The sequence below is a fragment of the Maniola jurtina genome, chromosome W (genome assembly GCF_905333055.1).
Source record: "Maniola jurtina chromosome W, ilManJurt1.1, whole genome shotgun sequence".
Classification (NCBI taxonomy): domain Eukaryota; kingdom Metazoa; phylum Arthropoda; class Insecta; order Lepidoptera; family Nymphalidae; genus Maniola; species Maniola jurtina.
In genome coordinates, this window is record NC_060057.1 from 747,736 (window position 1) to 773,554 (window position 25,819).

The 25,819-nt window shown below is 38.3% G+C and overlaps 1 protein-coding gene across 1 annotated transcript in view; it reads left to right on the forward strand.

Moving 5' to 3' along the window:
- Positions 1-25,819, forward strand: part of LOC123879874 (protein AF-10-like) — a 182,595-nt gene that overhangs the window by 62,453 nt on the left and 94,323 nt on the right. The window contains exons 9-16 of the mRNA XM_045927759.1: positions 11,133-11,192; positions 12,562-12,687; positions 15,033-15,177; positions 15,567-15,744; positions 16,583-16,681; positions 17,216-17,328; positions 21,269-21,344; positions 25,282-25,419. Of these exons, the coding sequence (XP_045783715.1) occupies positions 11,133-11,192; positions 12,562-12,687; positions 15,033-15,177; positions 15,567-15,744; positions 16,583-16,681; positions 17,216-17,328; positions 21,269-21,344; positions 25,282-25,419 (935 nt within the window). The remainder of the gene's footprint in view (positions 1-11,132; positions 11,193-12,561; positions 12,688-15,032; positions 15,178-15,566; positions 15,745-16,582; positions 16,682-17,215; positions 17,329-21,268; positions 21,345-25,281; positions 25,420-25,819) is intronic.

Genomic DNA, 25,819 nt, shown 5'->3' on the forward strand with positions numbered 1-25,819 from the left:
AACGTCATCGGGAGCGGTATATCCTGTAGTTATTGGAAAAGTTGTACAACGATGTAATTTATTTCTGCAAAACGAGTTGGCGGCCATTTTGTATTTTTTTTAATTTCTCGAAATTTTGACCACGTTTTTGAGGCAGTTGGCAACATTTTGGAAAGTCAATATGTATGAATCGATTGTGTATCTCGGCTGGCAGTATGGAGATATGCAACCGGTGTTGCCACTTTTGGGGAGATTTTCGAGATTTTCAACTAAGAAACTCCTGTAAAATTTTGTATGAAAAATTTTTTTTTCACTGATGCTGTCGTATAGAAAACAAAAAGTTAGTAAGCCGAAATTATGGAGACAGCTGATGATTGAGGGTTTCGGAGACGGGTGAAGGGCCCGCTTAAGGTATTGAAGATAGGTGGGGGGTGCTCGAGCAAATGTCATTCATGACGTCATCCAATTGCCAAAAAGCTGAAAAAAAATTCAAAATGGCGAAGAAAAGATGGCCGCCATACAAATTTCGCCGGTGTCCAGCTCGGAGGGTATAAAAGATGGAGGTGTAGTTTCTGGGCAAAAGAGAATCAGGATCCGAAGGTCTACTTAATGAATAGAAAAAAAAATCAAAATGGCGGAATTTATTTTTCCATACATTTTGTATGACGAATATTGAATGCCTCATTCTCCTAGAAAGAGACAAGAAACGATACGACGATGTTCGGAAGATATGTTCGGGTGCGGGATGGGAGTCGGGAAAAATTATGACATTTCAAAAAAACAAGATGGCGGCCTATATGATTTTTATAACTCTTTTGTTTTCCAACCGATTTCGTTGAAACTCACAATATTTGAAGAAAGTACCAAACGATTAATAGAAAAAGTGGAAAATTTTGGAAAAACAAGATGGCCGCCGTACAAATTTCTTCGGTGTCTATCTCGGAGGCTATAAAAGATGGAAGAGTGGTTTCTTGGCAAAAGATGATCAGGGTCCGAAGGTCTACTCGGTGGAACAAACTCTGCATGCTCGCGGACCACTTTAGTGGTCCGCGCACCCACGCACCCTACTAAATTATTATCCTCAACTATTCTATTCAAAAAAAAAAAAAAAAAATTTTTTTTATTCTTTTGTTTGTAAAAAATGGAAATATAGGCTTAACTCGTAAAATCATATAATAAATCGGCTTTTTTAATCGTAAAATCATAAAATAAATTAATCTTTTTTTCTTTTTTGTCAGCCCTAGCACAGACTACGGTCTATTTGGGCTGCAAAATTCCAAACACCAGTCTGTTTTTTATCTAGTGCTTTGGTCTATAAAAAATGGTGAAAAATGTTTCTCTTTAAATTAAGTCTATTACTAAATAAATAAATAAATAAATAAATAAATTCTGTTTTTAAAAACAATAATGTGAATGTCGTTTTCAGGGTTTTCTAGGGTGCTGATTTTGATAACGACATTTATTTTGAAATCCAAGATGGCGGATATGCACTTTTTAAGAAAAAAATTGATATGGATGTCGTTTTGTGGGTTTAAATAAATTTGGTTAAATATAATAAAGTTAACATAACCACGTCACGCGAGCTGCTTAAGCAGTTATTATCATTATTATACTATATATAGCTCGTTATACTATATATAGCTCAATTACCACTCACTCACTCACTCATTGACATAATTGTTCTCCTAGAAAGAGACGGAAAATGATATAATGATGTAGGGGAATTGTGTTCGGATTCGGGAACCCTCTGGGGAAAAATTATGACATTTCAGAAAAACAAGATGGCGGCCGAGGTGATTTTTGCAGCTCCGTTGTTTTCCAACCGATTTCGTTGAGTTTTGCAATCTTTAAAGAAAGTAGTAAACGGTTAATAGAAAATGTAGAAAAAATTGGAAAAACAAGATGGCGGCCGAGCCGCAGCGTTTTGAAAATTTTGATTTTTCGACCCCGAACCGCGGCGCCACAGATCCGAGACGGGGTAATCGAGGATAATATTTTTTTTTTGGTTTCGCCGACGATTATCCTCTATTTTGACAAAATGGGAGTGATTTTTAAAAATTCAAGATGGCGGCTGTCGTGGCGGCCATTATGTTAGAGGTACGAAAAAACGCAATTTTAAAAGTTAAATATCTCAAAGTTGGTAACATCGGAGTGATTCGGCTTCTATGAAGCGATTGTACGTGTAGGCTCGGGGTATAGATCGGTGGGAAAAAATTACCCCATTTTTAGGGAAATTTCAAGATTTTCGGGAAATTGTAAAAAATCGAAATACGGACTTTTCGCAAAATACGAGTATGAGCGATTATGTGTTTTGCTCGTACAAATGACATTTGGGTATTTTTGTCGCCGGAGACTGGCAACACTGGAATTTATCAAAGTAAAAGTGATTTTCGACACGGTCTTTTTCACGGTATCCCCTTTCGCGTGGGTGCGAGCGAGAGGAAAGATTGAAACGTCATCGGAAGCGGTATATCCTGTAGTTAATAGGAAAATTATGAAACCGTGTAAAATCTTTCTGTCAAACGAGTTGGCGGCCATTTTGTATTTTTCTTTACTTTTCGAAATTTTGATCACGTTTTTGAGGCAGTTGGCAACATTTTGGAAAGTCAGAATGTATGAATCGATTGTGTATCTCGGCTGGCAGTATGAAGATATGCAACCGGTGTTGCCACTTTTGGGGAGATTTTCGAGATTTTCAACTAAGAAACTCCTGTAAAATTTTGTATGAAAAATTTTTTTTTCACTGATGGTGTCGTATAGAAAAGTAAAACTTAGTAAGCCAAAATTATGGAGAGAGCTGATGATTGAGGATATCGGAGACGGGTGGAGGGCCCGCTTAAGGTATTGAGGATAGGTGGGGGGTGCTCGAGCAAATGTCATTCATGACATCATCCAATTGCCAAAAAGCTGAAAAAAATTTCAAAATGGCGAAGAAAAGATGGCCGCCATACAAATTTCGCCGGTGTCCAGCTCGGAGGGTATAAAAGATGGAAGTGTGGTTTCTGGGAAGAAGATGATCAGGATCTGAAGGTCTACTCGATAATTAGAAAAAAAAAATCAAAATGGCGGATTTTTTTTTCCCATAGAAAATGTATGGCGAATATTGAATGTCTCATTCTCCTAGAAAGAGCCGGAAACGATACAATAATGTAGGGGAGATGTGTTCGGGTGGGGGAGGCGAGTAGGGAGAAATTATGACATTTCAGAAAAACAAGATGGCGACCGACGTGATTTTTGCAACTCTATTGTTTTCCAACCGATTTCGCTGAAACTCGCAATCTTTGAAGAATGTAGTAAACGATTAATAGAAAAAGTGGAAAATTTTGAAAAAACAAGATGGCCGCCGTACAAATTTCGTCGGTGTCTATCTCGGAGGCTATAAAAGATGGAAGAGTAGTTTCTTGGCAAAAGATGATCAGGATCCGAAGGTCTACTCGGTTAAACAAACTCTGCATGCTCGCGGACCACTTTAGTGGTCCGCGCACCCACGCACCCTACTAAATTATTATCCTAATTTACAAAAAATAATATGGATATCGTTTTCAGGGTTTTTCTGGGTGCTGATTTTGATAACGACATTTATTTTCAAATCCAAGATGGCGGACTTACATTTTCTACAAAAAATAGAAATGCCTGTCATTTTATGGGGTTTTTCGGGGTGAATTATGTATCTTAATAAATTGAAAAATTTGGAAATAGCTGATGATCGAGGATGTCGGAGACGGGTGAAGGGTCCGCTCAAGGTATTGAAGATAGGTGGGGGGTGCTCGACCAAATGTCATTCATGACGTCATCCAATTGCCAAAAAGCTGAAAAAAAATTCAAAATGGCGAAGAAAAGATGGCCGCCATACAAATTTCGCCGGCGTCCAGCTCGGAGGGTATAAAAGATGGAGGTGCGGTTTCGTGGCAAAAGAGGATCAGGATCCAAAGGTCTAATCGATGAATAGAAAAAAAATTCAAAATGGCGGAATTTATTTTCCCATACATTTTGTATGGCGAATATTGAATGTCTCATTCTCCTAGAAAGAGACAGAAAACGATACATTAATGTATGGGAGATATGTTCGGATGCGCAATAATATGAGTAGGGGAAAATTATGACATTTCAGAAAAACATGATGTCGTTTTCAGGGTTTTCCAGGGTGCTGATTTTGATAATGACATTCAATTTCAAATCCAAGATGGTGGATTTACATTTTCTACAAAAAATAGAAATGCCTGTCATTTTATGGGTTTTTTCGGGGTGAATTAATCGGGGTTAATAAATAAATTTATTTTATATAATTAAGTCTACCTTACCACGTCACGTGAGCTGCTTTAGCAGCTCGCGCACCGAGCAAAACACTAGTTATTATACTATATATAGCTCGATTACCACTCACTGACTCATTGACATAATTGTTCTCCTAGAAGGAGACGGAAAATGATATAATGATGTAGGAGAGTTGTGTTTGGTTTCCAAAACCCTCTGGGGAAAAATTATGACATTTCGGAAAAACAAGATGGCGGCTGATGTGATTTTTGCAGCTCCTTTGTTTTTTAAGGGACTCCGTTCAAACTCGCAATTATCAAAGAATGTAGTAAACAATTAAGAGAATATGTGAAAAAAATTGGAAAAACAAGATGGCGGCCGAGCCGTAGCGTTTTAAAATTTTTGATTTTTCGACCCCGAACCGCGGCGCCACAGATCCGATACGGGGTGATCGAGGATAATTATTTTTTTTTGTTTCGCCCATGATTATCCTGTATTTTGACAGAACGGGAGTGGTTTTTAAAAATTCAAGATGGCGACTGTCATGGCGGCCGTTTTGTTCGAGGTACGAAAAAACGCAATTTTAAAAGTTAAATATCTCAAAGTTGGCAACATCGGAGCGATTCGGCTTCTATCAAGTGATTATACGTATAGGCTCGAGGTATAGATTGGAGGAAAAAAATTACCGCATTTTTAGGGAAATTTCAAGATTTTCGGGAAATTGTAAAAAATCGAAATACGCACTTTTAGCAAAATCCGAGTATGAGTGATTACGTGTTTTGCTCGTACAAATGTTATTTGGGTATTTTTGTCACCGGAGACTGGCAACACTGGAATTTATCAAAGTAAAAGTGATTTTCGACACGGTCTTTTTCACGGTATCCCCTTTCGTGTGGGTGCGAGCGAGAGGAAAGATTGAAACGTCATCGGGCGCGGTATATCCTGTAGTTAATAGGAAAATTATCAAACCGTGTAAAATCTTTCTGTGAAACGAGTTGGCGGCCATTTTGTATTTTTTTTTATTTTTCGATATTTTGACCACGTTTTTGAGGCAGTTGGCAACATTTTGGAAAGTCAGAATGTATGAATCGATTGTGTATCTCGGCTGGCAGTATGGAGATATGCAACCGGTGCTGCCACTTTTGGAGAGATTTTCGAGATTTTCAACTAAGAAACTCCTGTAAAATTTTGTATGAAATTTTTTTTTTTTACTGATGGCGTCAGATAGAAAACAAAAACTTAGTAAGCCAAAATTATGGAGAGAGCTGATGATTGAGGGTTTCGGAGACGGGTGAAGGGCCCACTTAAGGTATTGAAGATAGGCGGGGGGTGCTCGAGCAAATGTCATTCATGACGTCATCCAATTGCCAAAAAGCTGGAAAAAAATTCAAAATGGCGAAGAAAAGATGGCCGCCATACAAATTTCGCCGGTGTCCAGCTCGGAGGGTATAAAAGATGGAAGTGAGGTTTCTTGGCAAGAGATGATCAGGGTCCGAAGGTCTACTCGATGAATAGAAAAAAAATTCAAAATGGCGGATTTTTTTTCCCCATAGAAAATGTATGGCGAATATTGAATGTCTCATTCTCCTAGAAAGAGACGGAAAACGATACGATAATGTAGGACAGATGTGTTTGGCTGGTGGAAGCAAGTAGGGAAAAATTATGACATTTCAGAAAAACAAGATGGCGACCGACGTGATTTTTGCAACTCTTTTGTTTTCCAACCGATTTCGTTGAAACTCACAATCTTTGAAGAAAGTAGTAAACGATTGATAGAAAAAGTGGAATTTTTTGGAAAAACAAGATGGCCGCCGTACAAATTTCGTCGGTATCTATCTCGGAGGCTATAAAAGATGGAAGAGTGGTTTATTGGCAAAAGATGATCAGGATCTGAATGTCTATCGGTGAAATAATCTCTGCATGCTCGCGGACCACTTTAGTGGTCCGCGCACCCACGCACCCTACTTTATTAACCCTAACTACCCCGTTTTTACAAAAAATAATATGGATGTCGTTTTCAAGTTTTCCAGGGTGCTAATTTTGATAACGACATTTATTTTAAAATCCAAGATGGCGGACATGCACTTTTTAAGAAAAAATTTATATGGGTGTCGTTTTGTGGGTTTTTTGGGGTGAATTGTGTATCTTAATAAATAAATTTGGTTTAGTATAATAAAGTTAACCCAACCACGTCACGCGAGCTGCTTTAGCAGCTCGCGCACCGAGCAAAACACTAGTTATACTATATATAGCTCGATTACCACTCACTCACTCACTGACTCATTGACATAATTGTTCTCCTAGAAAGAGAAGGAAAATGATATAGTGATGTAGGGAAGATGTGTTTGGATTCGGGAACCCTCTGGGGAAAAATTATGACTTTTCGGAAAAACAAGATGGCGGCCGACGTGATTTTTGCAGCTCCGTTGTTTTCCAACCGATTTTATTTAAACTCGCAACTATTTAGGAAAGTAGTAAACGGTTAATAGAAAAGGTAGAAAAAATTGGAAAAACAAAATGGCAGCTGAGCTGGAGAGTTTTCAAAATTTTCATTTTTCGATCCCTAACCGCGGCGCCACTGATCCTAGACGGAGAAGTCGAGGATAATTATTTTTTCGTGTTTCGCCCACGATTATCCTGTATTTTGACAAAACGGGAGCGGTTTTTAAAAATTCAAGATGGCGGCTGTCATGGCGGTCGTTTTGTTCGAGGTACGAAAAAACGCAATTTTAAAATTCGATAATGTCAAAGTTGGCGACATCGGAGCGATTCGGCTTCTATGAAGCGGTTGTACGCATAGACTCGAGGTATAGATTGGTGGGGAAAAATTACCCCATTTTTCGGGAAATTTCAAGGTTTTTGGGAAAATGTAAAAAATCGAAATACGGACTTTTTGCAAAATCCGAGTATGAACGATTACGTGTTTTGCTCGTACAAATGACATTTGAGTATTTTCGTCACCAAGGACTGGCAACACTGGAAGTTATCGAAGCAAAAGTGATTTTCGACATTGTCTTTTTTCAGGGACGATCATTTCGCGTGGATGCAAGCGAGATGAGAGATTGAACCGTTATCGGGAGCGGTATATCCTGTAGTTAATGGGAAAGTTGTAAAATTATCTAATTTGCTTCTGCAAAAAGAGTTGGTGGCCATTTTGTATTTTCTTTAAATTTTCCGATATTTTGATCATGTTTTTGTGGCAGTTGGCAACATTTTGGAAAGTCGACATGTATCAATCGATTGTGTGACTCAACCAGCAGTATCGAAATATGTAAACAGTGTTGCCACATTTGGGGAGATTTTCGAGATTTTCCCCAAAAACTCCTCCTGTAAAATTTTGTATGAAATTATTTTTTTTCACTGATGGTTTCATATAGAAAACAAAAAAAAAATCGAGGAAAAATTTGGAAATAGCTGATGATCGAGGATGTCGGAGACGGGTGAAGGGTCCGCTCAAGGTATTGAAGATAGGTGGGGGGTGCTCGACCAAATGTCATTCATGACGTCATCCAATTGCCAAAAAGCTGAAAAAAAATTCAAAATGGCGAAGAAAAAATGGCCGCCATACAAATTTCACCGGTGTCCAGCTCGGAGGGTATAAAAGATGGAAGTGTGGTTTCTTGGCAAAAGAGAATCAAGATCCGAAGGTCTACTCGATGAATAGAAAAAAAATTCAAAATGGCGGAATTTATTTTTCCATACATTTTGTATGGCGATTATGAATGTCTCATTCTCCTAGAAAGAGACGGAAAACGATACATTGATGTTTGGGAGATATGTTCGGATGCGCGATATGAGTAGGGGAAAATTATGAAATTTCAGAAAAACAAGATGGCGACCGACGTGATTTTTGCAACTCTTTTGTTTTCCAACCGATTTCGTTGAAACTCGCAATCTTTGAAGAATGTACTAAACGATTAATAGAAAAAGTGGAAAATTTTGGAAAAACAAAATGGCCGCCGTACAAATTTCGTCGGTGTCTATCTCGGAGGCTATAAAAGATGGAAGAGTGGTTTCTTGGCAAAAGATGATCAGGGTCCGAAGGTCTACTCGGTGGAACAAACGCTGCATGCTCGCGGACCACTTTAGTGGTCCGCGCACCCACGCACCCTACTAACTTATTATCCTAATTTACAAAAAATAATATGGATATCGTTTTCAGGGTTTCCAGGGTGCTGATTTTGATAATGACATTTATTTTCAAATCCAAGATGGCGGACGTACATTTTCTACAAAAAATAGAAATGCCTGTCATTTTATGGGGTTTTTCGGGGTGAATTATCTTAATAAATCAATTTGGTTTTATATAATAAAAAAGTTAACCTTACCACGTCACGTGAGCTGCTTTAGCAGCTCGCGCACCGAGCAAAAACTAGTTTTGTATAAGCTTAATTCAATTGATACAGCCTAGTAGTCTACATAGTCAATACTAAAAACTTAAAATATATCATGTTGATAAAATTCTAGTGTAGATTCACCTTTAGACCTTAACACTTAATCTCATTCTTCTTAATTATTTTAACATGCTATACAGACCGTTTCACTATAACTTGTCCTTTGGCGTCATGTTGGCACCAGTCCTTTGTCAGGGTTTTTATTCCTTATTCTAGACGATTTACGGGTTATTATTGTGTAAAGTGCAATGTTGCCAACATGACGGCAAGTGATAAGTTAAAGTGAACGTAGTGTAGCTTCTTTTGCTATTTTCTCCTTTTTGTGTCAAATATATATCCCGCGTAAATCTTCTTGGCGGTTGAGTGAACATAGTTACAGATCGTTCGCATTTCACTTACAGTCTTTACAGTTTATGTGTGAGTAATGTGATATAACTATCGTTTAACAGATTACACAACGCAGTATGTAGTTGTCAAATGTATAGTGGCGACGGGTAACATTAGAAATGTGTTAAACGTTGTGAATCTAATCTGATCTAATCCCTAAGATTAATACATAGATTTATGGTCAGCAAACGGCTTACGTAATTGCAATCAAAATATAAAAAAATAAGTTAGGCGTTCACGGGGATACACTTTTTTTTTAATTTGCTGCGATTCTATCGTAATGTAATTTTTAATACAGTTGCTCAAAAAGTGGCGTATTGCAGGGACGTATAGCGTTCGGGATGTGGGCTATTACATACTCGTGCTTTTTCTTTACCTTTCCCGCACTCGTGCTTTTTTTTCCCAACTGTCAAAATATTAAAAAGAAAAACCAACCATGAAGTATTTACTAAAAAAAAATCATAGAAGTTTTTATGATTCATGCAAATACGTATTTCTAATAAGAAGCTACTAATTTGTTTCAATATCAGATTTAATGATTTGATTGAATGAGTTTGGTTAGGTTTCATTTCATTTCATCTCATTAAATTTCATTTTCATTTCATATCAATAAAAAACTTCTACTGAAGACTTGGCTGTATGGGCATAGTTCCCTTTGCCTACCAGAATGGGTGAAGAAAAAAAAAACTCTGCTTATATTCTACGGTTGGCGCCATTTTTCAGAAATTTTCTTTGCGAGTTTAGTTCTTGGTTGCCTAAAATGAGTAATTTCGACCCTAGTTTATTATAAAGTTGTTTTAAATTAAATTAAGTTAGTTGAGTTTATTGTGTTTTTATTATTTTATTAAATTGCTTCATTTTTTCGCAACTGTATTAAAAATAGTCGTTCAGTACACGTGCGGAACCGTCATTGCAACTCGTTCCGACTGTCAACCCTCGCCTTCAGCTACGCCTCGGCTCGGGTAGACATTTGTCGGAACTCTTTGCAATGACAGCCTTTCCGCACTTGTAATGAAATATACTATTTTCTAGTTTAGTTTAGAACCCCCACTCTCCTTGCCACCTAGAATTAGTCACTGCGCAGAAATGAGCGCACTTCACGTAACCGCCAAGAAGGAAACTAGACTTCAAGAAGACAGTGGTACATTTCTTTAGATATTGTTAGGCCGCGATTACACCTGTAAGTTTTACTCACGTAAGTAGCTGACGTGTAATTTTTACTCACGTAAGTAGCTTACGTGTAAGTTTTACTTACAAAAAGTTTACGTGTATTTACTCATAAAAAGCTTGCGTGTAAGTTTTACTCACGTTAGTAGCTTACATGTCGATTTTACTCATGTAAATATCCTACTTGTAAGTTTCACTCACGTAAGTAGCTTACGTGTTCGTTTTACTCTCGTAAGTAACCTACATGTAAGTTTTACTTACGTAAGTAGTTTACAAGTAAGTTTTACCCACAAAAAAGCTTACTTGTAAGTTTTACTCACGTAAGTAGCTTGCGTGTAAGTTTTACTTACAAAAAGCTTATTTGTAAGTTTCACTCACGTAATTAGCTTACGTCTAAGTTTTACTCACGTAAGTAGTTGACGTGTAAGTTTCACTTTCAAAAAGCTTACGTCTTAGTTTTACTCACGTATGTAGCTAACGTGTAGGTTTTACTTTCAAAAAGCTTACGTCTTAGTTTTACTCACGTAAGTAGCTGACGTTTAAGTTTTACTCTCAAAAAGCTTACGTGTAAGTTCCACTCATGTAAGTAGCTGATATGTAAGTTTCATTCACGCAAGTAGCTTACGTGTTCGTTTTACTCTCGTAAGTAGCTTACGTCTGTTTTACTTACGTAAGTAGCTTACGTGTAAGTTGTAATCACAGAAAAGCTTACGTGTAAGTTTTACTCACGTAAGTAGCTTACGCGTAAGTTTTACGATTAAGTAGCTTACGTAATTAATTGAAAAAGAAACTACGAAAATAAATGACAGTTATAAAGAGTGTTTACATCAGTAAATTTTTCGTAAGTCAATCATGTAAGCTACTTACGTGAATAAAACTTACAGGTGTAACTGTGGTCTTTATTGGTAGTATGAGATGTATATTTAACAAGAAACCTACCGTTTCGGACAGAGACCTGTCACGACGTAACAGAGACGGCTGGGAGTCGCAAACAAAAAGCGGCCGACAAAAGTTCGTGTTCCCCTCCTTACAATAGTAGTTTAGATACGCATAATTATGTGTTGTGTGTTCGTAGTGTTCGTACTATAGGCCTACCGGTTTTATTTTTTATCATTATCTTATCATATCATGAACACAAAGTTTAATAACGATTGCAAAATATTTATATTTTTTCTTGTCATTGACAGTAAAAAAAATTATTCAATTATTAGATTATATTAGTAATAGAATTTTTCAAATGACAGCAAAATATTTATTCTAAAATAAAACTTAACACTCAATAAGTCGAAAATTTTTAGCAACAAGAGTATTGGCTCTTATTTTTCGGGGCGCATTTGAAGCGCTTATTTCTTATCTTGTACAGATACTCATATGACTGCCCTGATTCGCCCAGTAGTTTTAACTTTGCGTTGATAGGTCAGTCAGTCACCTTTTTCTTTTATATATTCAGATAACCACCTTAAAACTAAAGTCTCAGTTAAACGGTTGGCCTATAGCTAGTTGTGTGTTGTAGATGTAATTAGCTAAGTAATTGAATGCATTGACGCAACACGTCCCGGATAGGGGCATACAAAGATCCCACTAGATAACAACATGGGGTTATTCAAGGGGTGGATCAACAAATTTCTGAAAAGTTGTTAACGCGTTGGCGTTCCTCTAGTGCTGTAAATGTTCATGGGCGGCGGTTATCACTTATAATCAGGTGACCCGCCTGTTCGTTTGCTCGCTGTGTTTATTTTTAAAAAAACTACAGCGTGAAATCTTGTATGAGTTATTCATGATATGTGCATAGTAGTTGCACTGTAATTAGCTTATATAATTTGTTTTGTTGTTATGTATGTATTTTGTAGTATGTAGTTATATAATGTAGTCAGTGTGTTGTCCTTTTTGTAGTCATGTCATAAACTCATTCTAATCTCTGATACTGTTAAAACGAGACAGCCTTATATTGCCACATAAGTATGCCTCATTTTAACTGAAACTTAAGTCTTGCAAAGACAAAGTATGTCTCTATAAATCTAAGCCCTAAGGCTAAGATCTATAAAGCGATTTGACTTTGCTCAGAGATAAGACACTGTTAAAACGAGACAGCGTTTTCCGCAGGCATAAATTTGTCTCGTTTTAACCGAAACTTAGATCTAAGCAAAGCAAAAAGATTTCAACGTAAGAGTCTGCAGCCCAACTGGGAGCGAGTGCGTGCGATAAACAGTAGCCTATGTCCTTCCCCGGATGTAAACTAACTCTGTATCAAATTCCATCAAAATCGGTTAATTTGTTTGGCCGTGAAAAGCTAGCAGACAGACAGACAGACACGCTTTCGTATTAATAATATTAGTGTGGATATATCGATGTACCTATAACATTGGAAATTCTGGTACAGATAAAAAGAAGCCGTCGCCGTCGCGTCGCGGTTCTGGTGCGGGCGACGGAGGCAGCAAGTCCAACACGCCCGCGCCGTCGCCCCAGCACTGCGCTGACAACGCCGGCCCAGGACCCACACCCAAAGGTAATGCCGAGTATCTTGCTGGTTCTTCTCGGTAGGAACGGCATTCCGAACCAGTGGTAAAATAATTTGACGATTCAAAAGCACTTGTAAAATTTCACCCTTATCACCTGGGTGCCTGGTGTACTTCGAACACCCATTGTGCCAGATCCTTTTTTTTTCACGCACATGCGAACTGTGGGTTGAACTCCTTTCTGCGGTGTTCCTATTAGATTACAACATGGGGTTATTTAATGGATGTTGAGTTAATTTGTCGCGCTTCGTGCGACAGGTAGGAATTTAGTAAAACGCGAAGACGGATTGATACTTATAATTATAGTCAAACAATCTTACAAATAGGTTGTGTCTTATTGTGGAACTAAATAAACTTAATAGATAACTCAGTCGGGAGCGGCCGTAGGTAACGCGCTACAATCACAATTGAGAATCGCATACGCATGAAGATACGTTGACTGTCCGAAGGAAGACAACTGGCCTTGGTCAGACGCCGGGGGCAGACACGGGCTCGCAGAAGGCTCGCAGACGCGTCGGACAATCGACGATGCTCGGGCGGCGCTGCGGTGCGGCGGCTCAGTGCTTGTGCGTAGGCTACTCGACAGCAGTGTGCAGCGTGGCTTGGGTAGACGGTACGAAGTTGGTAGACACTTCGCCGGTGGGGTAGCAGTCAGGTTAATAGCAGGGCTTCAGTGTAACTGTTAGAGCTTCCTGGTAGAAGGAACCCTGGAATCGAGAGAGGCAATCTTAAATGATTTGCTCAAACTCTCGTTCCATAACTTTAGATGAGTCTTGGGTCGTCTGAGCCAAGTGCAGGTTGTATAATATAAAAGTGATGGAACGAGTTTACAGATTCTGTTAGTAAATATCCTATCGCAAGGGTTAGGTTAAACGAGTACAAAACAATTAGCCTAAACTTATAATTTAATAACATCACAGTTACCAACCTTAATCCAGGGTTACACAGAATTCACTACACTTATTTATTACTTTCACTTCACTCCTGCGTCGTGATTGCAGGTAATAGAAATCAGGAATGTCCCTGAACTAGGAGGATTGCTTATTTATATTAAATTTAGCGGAAATAAGGTGTAGTCTCGAGTGTTCTGGCTACAGGAAATGTTATTAGTTTGTCGGGAAAGTTTCCAGAATGAAAGACTATTGATCGACAGATGTCGCTAGCGTATATGATTAATTAAATAGTCTTGACAGATTATTTTTAAATGGAAAGCTATCTGTCGTTAGAGGTCGCTAATTTGTATGAGTAGTTTTATTTTAAAGAATGTTCTAGAAAAACTGTCATTGTTTGATTAGTCTATGTAAACTATTCTCCGACAGATGGCACTGAATGTTAATCAGTGTTGACGTTGAGGTCTGTCAATGTCAGAAATTCTTTGTCCTAGTAATGTATTATGCGACCGGTAGATGTCGTTCGTAATTGTTTATTACAATTCCGTGATTCGATTTTTTTCGAATCACTACAAATTGAATCAGTAAAGGCTATTAAAAGTAAAGTAAAAAGATTACGTGATGAAGATGAAGAGTTAGAACTGAGGCGGAAAAAAATATTTAAACCACTGTCTGCCTTTGAAAGCAATTGTTACACTAAGTAAATATGCTACAAAAAAATCTTATCACGAAACTAATTGTAACAACGCAAGTGTTGGAAATAATCAATCGCCTGAAATTCCAAATATAAACTCAAAACAAGATGGTGATATTGAAATTACTCACAACGATAATAACTTCGAAGAAAATCAGAAAAAACAAGAGGAAATGTCTGAACCTTTGGAATTTCTAAATGATGAAGTCAACATTTCCGAAACACTGGCAGACAATGATCTGTTTGGCGAGCAAAGCAATGTATCTATACCATTTGGTATACGTCGCATTAACAAAAAATTGATGATAGGAAATACCCCCGTCAAATTTTCAACTGTAGATGATATGTCTTCAAACAAATTAACTTTTATCACTATTGATGATAAAAGTTATGAACTAACTGCTGGTTTAATAGAACTTTTATTAAGAAATAAACCAAACTTGAATAAAGTAACTGAAAGTGATAAAATCACTCATTATAAAATGGACCAACAAACTCCTGAAAGACCCGCAACGCATTGGCTGTTGGTACTGCAAATGTTCATGGGTGGTGGTAATCACTTAATATTAGGTGACCCGCCTGCTCGTTTGCTCGCTGTTTGTATTAAAAAAAGCTATCAAAGGCCACAGGCACCCATCAGACCAGACTCGTATGGTCTGGTCTGGCTAGTTACAAAGAACCATAAGCTTGATGCGCTATAATTCGTTGAAACAGATAGATCTGTTTGGTGCATATCAGTTCATTTCCACAGCACCAGGCGGCAGGGAGACGCCGACTTCGAAGATACCGCTGCCGCCCTCGTCACTGACCCAAGCCACCAAGCAAGAAACGGGTGGCGTTATTAGCTCCGTCGCTTCGGCCGTGGCTTCCCTGGCGCCCGCACCTTTGCTGCAAACGTGAGTATTTCTTGACCCTTGTGTGAAGACCCTTTTTGATTTTCTCCGATAAAAAGCAGCATATGTCCGTTTCTGGGATACAAGCTGTCTTTGAACCAAACTTTATGAAAAATTAACACTAGCTGTTCGCGACAGGTCGAGATGGCAAATTTCTAGTGAGATGACACGTGTTTAACTGATTATTATCAACGCACAGCTTAAACTACTGGACGGATCAGATTGAAATTTCGCATGCAGATAGCTATTATGAGGTAGACATAAACTAAAAAAGGATTTTTTTGAAAATTCAACCCCAAGGAGGTTAAAAATAGGGACTATTAAAAAAGGTTTGAAATTTGTGTAGTCAACGGGGACAAAGTATAAGCTTTAATGATAATAATTTGTTACAGCACTTCAACGAGTACGTCGGTAGTACAGACAGTGACGGCGAAGTCGCTGTACCAGGAGTCGGTGATAACCAACGCGGAGGCGATGGACAGCAAGCAGACCAAGAAGAGGAAGGCGGTCGCCGCCAGCAACATGGCCATGCAGGCGGCGGAGTACGTGGCCACCACTCCACCCGCCACGGTCAGTTGAAACTACCCTTTGTTTTCATAAGGAAAATCTGTCGTGGATACCACTGGTCACGGGGAGCACAGTGGTTATGCCGGACTCCTACCGATTAAAAACCTCACGAAGTTCAATCGCTGATGACGGGAGTACAAGGGACCGGCAACACCTCGTTACTTCGCCAGCGGATGTCCGCCGCAGCAGATCCACCACTGGGACACTACGTGCCCCCAAACACCGTTAGAGGCATGCCGGAAACACAGCACGCCAACCAACCCGAGGACTACACTGTGGATGGCGGACCGCCCGTGTCCATCACCCACAGGTCATCAATATTATAGCTAGCAGGAAAAACGGAAGCCGGAAGAGCATTCCGTATTCTATTCCTTATTATTGAAGACCGGTTTTGAAGCTCGGAGGAATATTGGCCAGAAAACATCTCAAAGCTTCCTGAACGACGCCTAGCCGAGTTAGATATGTGACATAGCTATGGCTTCGAGACATAGTTGCTAAGAATGTGCCTCATAAGAAAGCTTACAGTCACTCAGCGGGCGGTGGAGTTTCTCTACATGGTCAAATCAGAAATGAGGAGATCCAAAGAAGAACCAGAGTAACCGACATAGCTCTATGGTTGCAAATTGCTAGGAAGGCTGATTACAGCCAAGCACTAGTCTGTAAATTAAAAAAGAAAATAGTCGTCTGTTTCGCACCTCTCCCTCACTCATAATTCAAAATTCAAAATATTTTTATTCAATTAGACTTTTACAAGTTCTTTTGAATCGTCAAAAGCATCTACCTATGGGCAATAAGCCCACACAATATAACAATATCTTAAAGTTGGTATTTCTTGACGCAGTCGGTGGAGAGCAACGCACAGAATAGCAACACGTCTTGGGACCAATCGTCCAGCCATGGGATTCTTGACACCAACGTGGAAGAGAAGATCATCAAAAAGGTGAAATTATAACATTTATTAGGTTTCTTGCGACTTTATCTGCAGGGATTAAGGTTGAAAATCCTGTGGCAACTCTTTTAATGCTTGGAGTTTCTCTATGGGATTAAATCAGAAGTTATGATCCGTAGGAGAACCAGAGTAACCGACATTTTGAAACTGAAGTAGCTATGTATAGGGCACATAGTTAAAAAAATTAATAAACCTTGGAGTCCCAAGGTGCAAGAATGGCAGCGTTGGAAATCCACGTAGGACAGACGAGTCACAGCGAGCCGCTGAATATCGTGGTGAGAGAGTCCCTATAAGAGACCTAGCCCTTTGAGTTCACAGAAGTTTTTAAGTGTTCATTTCCGCGATCAGCTGTTTACAGCGTTGTCACATTGGAGTTTAAACAAATTCTTTAAGTCCTCATATATCCCATGGGTATCGCGCTATATGAGGCTCATTAGTTTTTTGGTACATCGCTCCTAACCTCAGCTTGCTGAGACGTTACAGACATTGTCTAGCACCCTGTACATGTGCTACGTTGGTCCGCAGGCTAAGACGGATGGTACAGAAGGCGCTACAGCACACTTCTCCAGCGTCAGCCCGGCGCCACCGCTGCCGCCGCCGCCGCCCGCTCACAGCCCCGCGTCGCAGCCCAGCCCGAGGTCAGACTATCTCACCTTACCCCCTTACAGCCTGTTCCCATTTGTTGGTAGTTGGGCTCAGATGTTCCAGTGGCACAACATTTTGATATCAGTTTCAGACAAGTGTGAATAGCTTCATATATTGATGTTCGGATCGTTCGGAAGACGGGTCGGGCTGAAAGGCATGCATATAGCTATTTATGACGGTAGGTATCTGCTATGGAAGGATTTTTCAAATTTTAACTCCTAAAGGTCTACAAGAGGAGTTCGAAATTTGTAGTGTATACGCGGACGAAATCGCGGGCATAAACTATGTAGTTTAGTGAATAAAAGAGCTATAACTTAAGTTTTTATGTTAACCAAATAGTTATTAGTCTGTGGTACCGAGATTTTTTCTTATTACTCAAAAAGCTAGAGCCTAGAGCCCAGAATTACTTAAGTTTTAGTTTTCATTTCTTGATATTGTTGATATGTTTAGAACCCTAACTAAAGCTATTGTTATTTTAAAGCTACTAATGTTTCCGTGGGAACAAGTATCGCATGTGTACTTCAGAGTAATACGCTGACTAAGATCTCGGTTTTCAAGAACTTGACGAGGTTTTCAATAAGACTCCTGTTTCGAGCTAAACCTGCGTCTTCACTGGTCGACTTGGGTAGAACGGCTGGGTCGTTTAACTGATAATATATTCGGCGTCTCATTGGTCTAATGGGTAGCTTGAGGATGACGAGGTCCTATATTTGATTCCCTGGTCGGCCAAAAAATATTTTGATATGGGTTTTTCGTTAAGACATTTTCGGCGCCAACTTGAAGTTGACGGTGTGTCATCCCCGTGCCGCGGCGAGCACGTAAAGCTGCCAGTCCTGCGCCTGATCTCTCTCCGGACGTGTTGGATTCTGTCCCATCGGGATTTTTTATCGATAAAATTTATTTCGACACACATTTACCAAACGTTAAAATCCATTCAGTGGTTTTCGTGTGATGCGCGTACACACAGACAGACAGACAGACGAAAATTCCAAAACGAATTTGTCTTTGTCGATAATAATGTTTTCTCAAATTAAAATTTTCAAAATTACATGCACATTAAATATAAAATACACATTACATTATGTTTATTATTAATTGTACAGAAATCGTCCAGTTACAGTTTTATTATAAGTATATATAGCTAAAGTGGAAATTTATAAAAACGAGATAGAGCGATAGTTTTCTTTTAGAGTTTGCATAATTTCTTGTATCAATATCTCAAAAATAATTTTAATTCCACCTGACAAAACTTCTTTTGATACCATATTTAATTTATGCTGATTTCAAGTGCGATTAAGTCGAAACATATACACGTGTCGTACAAAGACTTCTTGAAACTACGCAAGTTGTTCTACATGGTTGATCAGTGAAAACACGCCTTTACAATTTCTGTTCACTACATATGTCAACTTATTGAGAAATTGCCCAAGTATCCGTAAACAACTGTGACAGTGTTTTTAACAGTTCCGAAACATTTACATAAAAATAATACACTTATTTTAAATTGCCATAAAAATGGCGAATATAGGAAAAGTTTTTTCTCATTTGAATACTTGCAAAATAAACTGGAAATAATTTTGTAGACACATTCTAGAAACTAATATCCCACCAAAAACATTTCATGTAAAATGTTGCCAAGACTCACAAGTTCATAATGCTTTCACTGTTAAAAAGTGATGAGATCTCTAGTAGAGCCAAGCCCCTAGCTGAGCTTAGAATTGCGCTGCCCATGGGACCTATCCCAAGTCCAAAGTATATAGCTCTTAAATGCTCTTGAGTATATCACATTTATAACAATAAAGAACAAATAACTCTACTTACAAGCTCTGATTTTACAAACCCTAAATCTTGGTTAAAAAAGGACGGCTTGGCCGTTTAATGTTCGTGGTACTTTTATCTGATATGACATTTAAGCCCGGAATAGCTTGTGCGACAATCATGAAGTATAACAAAAATTAGTAATTGTCGAACAAACTATTCCTTATGACCTTAATATAATATGTTATGCCATGTAATGCTTTCACGAACATTAAACGGCCAAGCCGTACTTTTTTAATCAAGATTTAGGGTTTGTAAAATCAGAGCTTGTAAGTAGAGTTATTTGTTCTTTATTGTTATAAATGTGATATACTCAAGAGCATTTAAGAGCTATATACTTTGGACTTGGGATAGGTCCCATGGGCAGCGCAATTCTAAGCTCAGCTAGGGGCTTGGCTCTACTAGAGATCTCATCACTTTTTAACAGTGAAAGCATTATGAACTTGTGAGTCTTGGCAACATTTTACATGAAATGTTTTTGGTGGGATTTCATTTCTTTTTGGCAGGTGCCCTAGATTTTTTTTTTGGATCTATTTTTTGTAGGTACCTACATCATTTTCATGGCCCGCTCTCTATCGTTACCTCTTTTTTTAAAAGCTTTTATTCTTGCAATGTATGTAACTATGTTTGTTTGGGTGGAATCTTGCAACTCAATTTTAAAGCAGATATATCAAATTTCAGTCTTTTAGGACTTCAGGAAACACATTTTTTAAATGTACAGACTGGGAAAAGTTTATTTTCCTGTTGTTTTAATGAAATCCCTAGCCTACATACCAAATTTCAGTCTTCTAGGACTTAGGGAAGTATTTTAGAACTTTTGACTAGAGGGGTTTTGAATGGCAATAAATCTGAAACCATAACAGGTAGACAATTGATACTTGGCACGTTTGATAAGTCTGTCAAGGACATATTATCCTGAAAATATCAGCATTCTAGCGATAGACTTTACAAATAATTTGCTTCCCCCATACGTGGGAGTGGAGGGGGAAATTTTTAAATTTCTTAATTTTCCTGTAGTTTGTATGCAATTTCTAGTGTACACACCAAATTTCAGTCTTCTAGGACTTCGGGAAGTACCCTAGAATTACAGACTAGAAGTTTTGACTGTCAATAAATCTGAAACTATAAAAGCTAGACAATTGATACTCAATGCGTTTAATAAATCTGCCCAGGACATCTTATCCTGAAAATATCAGCTTTCTAGCGACAGATTTTACAGATTTGCTTCACCCGTAAGAGGCGTAGAGGGGGGGCATTTCCAATTTCTTAATTTTCCTGTAGTTTGTAGTCAATTTCTAGTCTACATACCAAATTTCAGTCTTCTAGGACTTCGGGAAGTACCTTAGAGGTTTTGAGTAGAGGTTTTGATGATCATCAGTGAGGGACGAAATCTGCGTATTTTAGGTATCAATAAATCTGTAACCATAAAAGCTAGATATTTGATATTTAGTATATTTAGTAAATTTGCTGAGGATACCTTATACTGAAAATTTCAGCTTTCTAGCGTCATCCAGACCGAAGTTATGACGGGTCGAAAATACGGCGAAACACTTCGAGAAAAAGGTACGTAGCGCCCCGGCCGCCGTTTGGCTCGTCTTGGCGGGGGCACTGCCGTGCCCCCTGACCTGATCTATGTGTGTGGTTTGCCAGATTTGCAAAGAAATAACTAGTTTTAAACTTACATGGTTTTAAAGTTTTGCATGTAAATTCTTACTGACTGTGTAACTTTGAAATTGCGTATCTTAACGGGAATCTGGAAAAGCACAGATAAATAGTGCGCGACATGTTAAGATGGCAAGCGGGGTGAGAACACCCCGCACACCCGCACGGCTCCCGCGCTATCTCGCTGTGGGTGACGTGTGGATTCCCCCGCCTCATACCCCGATTTCCATCTCAACCTGTCGCGTACTATAGATATTAGTTCCCAGAATATATCTACAAAATTTTATTGAGTTTGATTGGTTAGTATTCAAATGAAAGTCAAACTATGTTTGTTTTCAGCGAAGAAACCCCACTTACTAATAAGTAAATTGAATAATAAGAAAAAAGAACAAAGCAATATAACAGAATGAATTTCAACGTAAAACGAAAGAAGTGCATCTGTTCACCTTACAGGCATCTACCGAGCCCTATGCCGGGCCCAAGCGGCCTCAGCCAAGTCTCGAACATTCGCTCGCCGTCGCAGCCTCAGGTCAGTTGATATAATACATTATGTATGTTCGTTAACAGATTGCAAGTTCAAAAAAATCGGTCAAGTGCGAGTCGGGCCTCGCTCTTTTAAGGTTCCGTGCAAAATTATGAACATATTTTGGGTGTATGTAATATTTCTTTCCGAATTAGACCATCACAGTAAACCATGAAAGAAAACCCCAAAAAATCGTTGGTTTCAGTATTTGTTGTTGAAATATAGTCTATGGTACATAATATACCAATATTTTATATTCCTAACCAGTTTAGTTTTTGAGATAACCACCACCACAAAAATGGTCTATTACCTAACAACTTTGACCAGCCCCTATTTCTTTATTTTTAAGGTAAAAAAAAAATAGTCCTCTACTTAATGAGTTCTAAACAATGATACCCCATATGTTAAGGTTTTTTTCTGCTCCTTTTTCATGTATGGAAGCTCCTCTGAAAAATAATTAAATAGAATTTTTATTCGTTCAATATTTGGTTTTGGGTTAAGGTTCTACACCAAATACCGAAATTTCAGGTTTGTAACTCATTTAGTCTACGAGCTAGTGACACGCGGACAGACAGACAGACAGCAGAATGACCATAGGGCTCAGTTTTTGCCCTTTGGATACGGAACCCTAAAAGACAACTGATTGTGCGCTTAAATTAAGGAGACCGTGAAAATACTTCTTAACTTGCCATCTCATTCACACACTATACATAGGTATATTGTGAAAGAGAGAGATGATTTACGCTGCTATTTCGATTTTTTATTGGTATTTGAACGCGTGGCTTCGTATCATGCTTTATAGCGATGCTTAGTACGCAATAAAGCATGTTAATATAGAAGCTTCTGTGACGCTTTTTATATATTTTTTAATACAGTTGCTCAAAAAGTGGCGTATTGCAGGGACGTATAGCGTTCGGGATGTGGGCTATTACATACTCGTGCTTTTTCTTTACCTTTCCCGCACTCGTGCTTTTTCTTTCCCAACTGTCAAAATATTAAAAAGAAAAACCAACCATGAAGTTTTTACTAAAAAAATTCATAGAAGTTTTTATGATTCATGCAAATACGTATTTCTAATAAGAAGCTACTAATTTGTTTCAATATCAGATTTAATGATTTGATTGAATGAGTTTGGTTAGGTTTCATTTCATTTCATCTCATTAAATTTCATTTTCATTTCATATCAATAAAAAACTTCTACTGAAGACTTGGCTGTATGGACATAGTTCCCTTTGCCTACCAGAATGGGTGAAGAAAAAAAAAAACTCTGAAAAAAAATGAGTTTAGTTGTTGGTTGCCTAAAATGAGTAATTTCGACCCTAGTTTTTTATATCTATTAACAATAAAGTTGTTTTAAATTAAATTAAATTAAGTTAGTTGAGTTTATTGTGTTTTTATTATTTTATTAAATTGCTTAGTTTTTCGCAACTGTATTAAAAATAGTCGTTCAGTACACGTGCGGAACCGTCATTGCAACTCGTTCCGACTGTCAACCCTCGCCTTCAGCTACGCCTCGGCTCGGGTAGACATTTGTCGGAACTCTTTGCAATGACAGCCTTTCCGCACTTGTAATGAAATATACTATTATCTACCCTCATATTATTTTAAAATCCTGTTTGTTTGTTTGAATACTTTATTGCACACACACACACACACAGAGAGAGAGAAAGACATACAAAAGAGTAGACGAACATTACAGTTCAAAGGCGGTCTTATCAGTAACAATCCTGATTATGAATTGAAAAAGAATGCATAGTGATATATTTTATTGCCATACTATCTCTGATGTGTAAAAAATGTTGGAGTTGTTTCTTAACCAAAACAATACTTCTTAGTTATACAAATTACACTGCTGCAGGAGGATTCAATTTATTTATTTTTGGCCGTATAGGGTTTAAGAGGGGTCTCTCCGTCACTCGCTCCATACAAACGTAGTTCGTCTCTCATTGGAATACTAACCAATCATACTCAATGGAATTTTATAGAAATGTTCCGGGCACTAATGCCTGTGGTTTTCCAGATTTCCGTTAAAATATTCGGTTTCAAAGCTACGCGGTCTTAAAAATTCACACACAATCTTTGAGCCCCTGTATGTAATTTTAAAACTACATATTTTTAGAAAAATCTAAAACACCACAGGCACAAATATTAGTTTCTAGAATATGTCTGCAAAATGTCATGGACTTTGGTTGCTTAATATTCAAATGAAATTAGGGCTACGATTGTATGGAGTAAGTGACGGAGAGAGCCCTGTTAACAAGTGCTGGTATGTTCACACAAACACAATTTTACTATACAGCATGCGCTAGAAAATAGATTTATATTATTTTAACTAGGTTGCACTAACTAGGTTGGTTGTTTTTATGGAACAATGTCGCAAAGTTCCTCTATCGATTAAAAAAATAATACGCAAATTGGTTCAGAAATATCGGATATATCGGTGTACATAGGTAGAAAAACAATACTCCTCCATTTTGTAAGTCGGTTAATAAAAGAGCCTATGTTCCACCTTGGTTACGCCCTGGTTAATCCTCTACTTGTCTGTGAAATTCCCGTCAAAATAGGTTCAGCCATTCCGAAGATTAGCCTGTTTAAACAAATAGACAGACAGACAAAAATTTTAAAAACGGGTAATTCTGTTATGGTGCACTTGAAATAATCATATGAGGTAGTTATTTCGAAATTACAGACAGACACTTCAATTTTATTTATAAGTATAGATAGAGTATAGATTTTAAAGTGACTGACAATGTATGGCTGTCAGTGCGCGATGGGCTGGTGGAATTTGGCGCTACAAGATATTATTATGTCATAAGTCATTAGTGTTTTTGTTGGTCAAAAGTTTTATGCTATACCTTGTTCATGAAATCGAGCTAATATCGAACGCTCTCTCTTGCGCAATTGTATAGAAGTGAAAAGGACGCACTATGATGACGATAACAAGAAACTAACGACCAAGACAAAAGTTATCAAGATTTTAAGGATTGGATTTTAAAATGTGAGTTTAGATAAAAAAGTGTATGAAACTGCACATAACTCTGGGGCTGAGATCTTAGAGCGCACATTGACTTTGCTCAGGCTTAAGACACTGTTAAAACGAGACAGCGTTATACCGCTGGCATAAATCTTTCTCGTTTTAACTGAAACTTAAGTCTAGGCAAAGTCAATGTGTGCGCTATAGACTTGAACCTAGATATTAAAACACTTTTGCGCTACTATGAAACTCACAATCGTGTTTTGATATTGCTTTGATGCAATAGTTTCAAAAAATACTAATAAAGCTTCCATATATTGTTTTCGTATAATATAGTAGTAAAAAAAGCGAAAATCTTTTTAGTATGATTTTTTTAATGACGATTCCAGAACATACAATTAGAATAACAAATCAGTTAAAAAGGGAAATGGAAAAATATATTTTAAAAATCAAAATATATGTTTTTACTGACGCAGTTGTTTAACTTGCATCCGCGTCTTTGCAAGATGTAACAAGATGGCGGGATTTGATTGGTATTGTTAGTTCGGATGCATTATACAGGATGTAACCAGAGCGCCAGCAAAAACGAAGACAAGTGATAGTACTGATGATTACTGATAAGATACTACAAAAAAATCACGAAAAAAAAAAATATATACATATATTTTTAAAACTTCACAATCTATTGCAAATAAAATCTAATTCTCTGATCTGATTGAGGCTAGAGATCAACGAACGTTCCGTAAATAGGTCACTCGAAGTCAATGCCGCGTCGCAGGTGAGACATTGCCCCGAGTTTTGCACGCTATACATTGCGGATTTGCTATATTACTAAAACTACAAAATACGGCAAATGTTTATTGGCATTGGATTGTATTTAGGTAGAATAATAATTTCGCTAAGTTTTGGTGGCGTTCTGGTTACACCCAGTATGTGGGTACGGGTATTAACGGCGTATGTCCCGTCAAGGGCAAGGAGCGCGACGGGCCGGCCTCGCTGCTCGTGTCGGTGCCGCTGCCGCCCGCCGGCCACGGGCTCAACCTGTCCGCGTCCGCCCCGCCGCCCGCGCTCGCCCCCGCTCCCGCTACCGCCATCGCGTGCTCGCAGGTTCATAACCGCGCATACAGTCCGACAAGGCTCTTTTGGCGCGTGCCCAAAATCGGAACTAAAGCCGTCATCTTGACAAGTGCACTTGTTGATAGTTCTCTGTGTCAGCATAAAGCTACAACAACGCCCCTTTTCAAGCGCCAAAAGAGCCTTGTCGGACTGTATATTACATTATTACAGTACTACCACTTTTATACGTTACGTCGTTGTACCTGCGCAGAAATCTTATTTTTGAATGGCGCGAAAATTTCTCAGCCAATCGTAGCGCGTATTATTTTATTATAAATTGATATTGATATAATTGATAACTATTTGCTGGTTATAACTGATTGTTATAAATGTGTACCAAGTATGTTTTGTAACTATTTATTGTATGTTGTAATGGTTTTAAAAAGACGTG